Source organism: Ostrinia furnacalis, unplaced genomic scaffold (assembly GCF_004193835.3).
Source record: "Ostrinia furnacalis isolate ACB-3 unplaced genomic scaffold, ASM419383v2 OfSCF6111, whole genome shotgun sequence".
Lineage (NCBI taxonomy): Eukaryota > Metazoa > Arthropoda > Insecta > Lepidoptera > Crambidae > Ostrinia > Ostrinia furnacalis.
Window position 1 is genome coordinate 1 of NW_021136350.1, and position 1,688 is coordinate 1,688.

Sequence of the window (1,688 nt, forward strand, 5' to 3'; positions counted from 1 at the left end):
GAGATACTTTTGTAACGCGCATAGTGTCCATAATGCTCATATAGGTACGGGCGAGAGGTACCAGGAGAGGAGCGCGGTGCCCGACAGGCCGCCGCCTGTCTCGCACGCGCCGCCGCCTGTGAGCCACGCGCCGCCGCCGCAGCCGGTGAGTTGAGATACTTTTCTGCCGCGCATAATGTTTATAACTCACATGTGTTCTAAGTCCATGTTTTATACTTAATTTATAAGAATTGTTTATAAACTAAAAAAAAGAATAACTCTTAGGCTTGTGTAAGACCTATTTTTTTAATGCTACCTGTGTTATATTATGAGATAATTAAACAAAAAATAAAAATAATGGCCATATTTATGGGCATTATTTTTATTTTTTACGCATTTGCGTATAATGGGTACGGGCGAGACGTACCAGGAGAAGAGCGCGGTACCCGACAGGTCGCCGTCCGTCTCGCACGCGCACATAACACTGTACATAAAGCAGACTTAATGCCAGTCGGCATTCTCCTCCAGTCAACCTTAGAGCCAAGATGTTCAAAACTATACTCAAAGTCTATAGCTTGTATAAAACATAAACGAATATAGTCATTATTGCGTTCGAGATGTCCGAAACTATATTCAAAGCCTATAATTTGTATAAAACATAAACGAATATAGTCTTTATTGCGTCCGACAGAAGCCGCAACAAGACGACAGCTCGTCCAGCTCGTCGAGCAACAGCGACAGCGACTCCGGCAGCGACAGTGACAGCGACAACGACTCAAGCGCGCACCAGAACGTTCCCAACGGTAAGTGCAAGCCCATAAACAGTGGCGGGGCAAGACCTAAAGGACAATGACCAAAAATGTATGGAGTGTGGTCCAAATGTCCACCACTAACGAGACCTATGTAGTAAAATAGTCTACTAAATACTGATTCATTATAACCAAACCGCAATCAAAAATATTCTGTCAGTAAAAAGTTATGACTGAATGAAAAGTCTGTTTTTTACCTTTTCATCCGAAAAATGTTCTTGATATAATTCTATATATGGCCCATTTTGAACTAATCTACGCATGTTATGTCATGTCGCATGTGGCGCGGGGTTATAGATGAACTTTATCTCTCTCTAACTCTATAGGGTTAAATATTATACTAGCTGTGCCTACGACTTTGTAGGCGTGAGAATTGTTAGAATAATGTTTCCCATTTTTACAACATTTGTCTTTACTGGTTGTTGGGTGATGTTATTTTAAAACCATCTATATATGTATATAAAAGAAAGTCGTGTTAGTTACTTCGCTTATAACTCAAGAACGGCTGAACCGATTTAGCTGAAAATTGTCAGGGAGGTAGTTTAGAGCCAGGAGAAGGACATAGGATACTTTTTATCCCGTTCGAAATAAAAAAAAAGTCTACTTATTTATTGCCATTAAGGCGGAACAAAGTTCGCCGGGTCAGCTAGTCCTTGATAAATAGGCTATCCATAACAAAAAGATTTTTTCCAATCGGACCAGTAGTTCCTGAGATTAGCGCGTAAACTACTACATTTTTTCAAACAGTCATAACTGTTTACTGACAGCTTATTTTTTTTTCGTCCCATACTAAAAGTTAATCTCTATTTAATGGACTATAAGCCAATATAGGGCTCATTGGTGGTGGACATTTGGACCACTTTTGGTCATTGTCCTTTGATGTGGGCAAGACAGATTTCG

The 1,688-nt window shown here is 40.3% G+C and overlaps 1 protein-coding gene across 1 annotated transcript; it reads left to right on the forward strand.

Moving 5' to 3' along the window:
• Nucleotides 1-44: 44 nt before the first annotated feature.
• On the forward strand, nucleotides 45-811 carry LOC114362013 (clumping factor B-like; the record flags this gene model as incomplete). Its single annotated transcript, XM_028317255.1, has 2 exons — nucleotides 45-145; nucleotides 671-811. Coding segments are annotated over 2 exons (242 nt in total), but the record flags the coding sequence as incomplete, so codon positions are not given.
• Nucleotides 812-1,688: the final 877 nt, after the last annotated feature.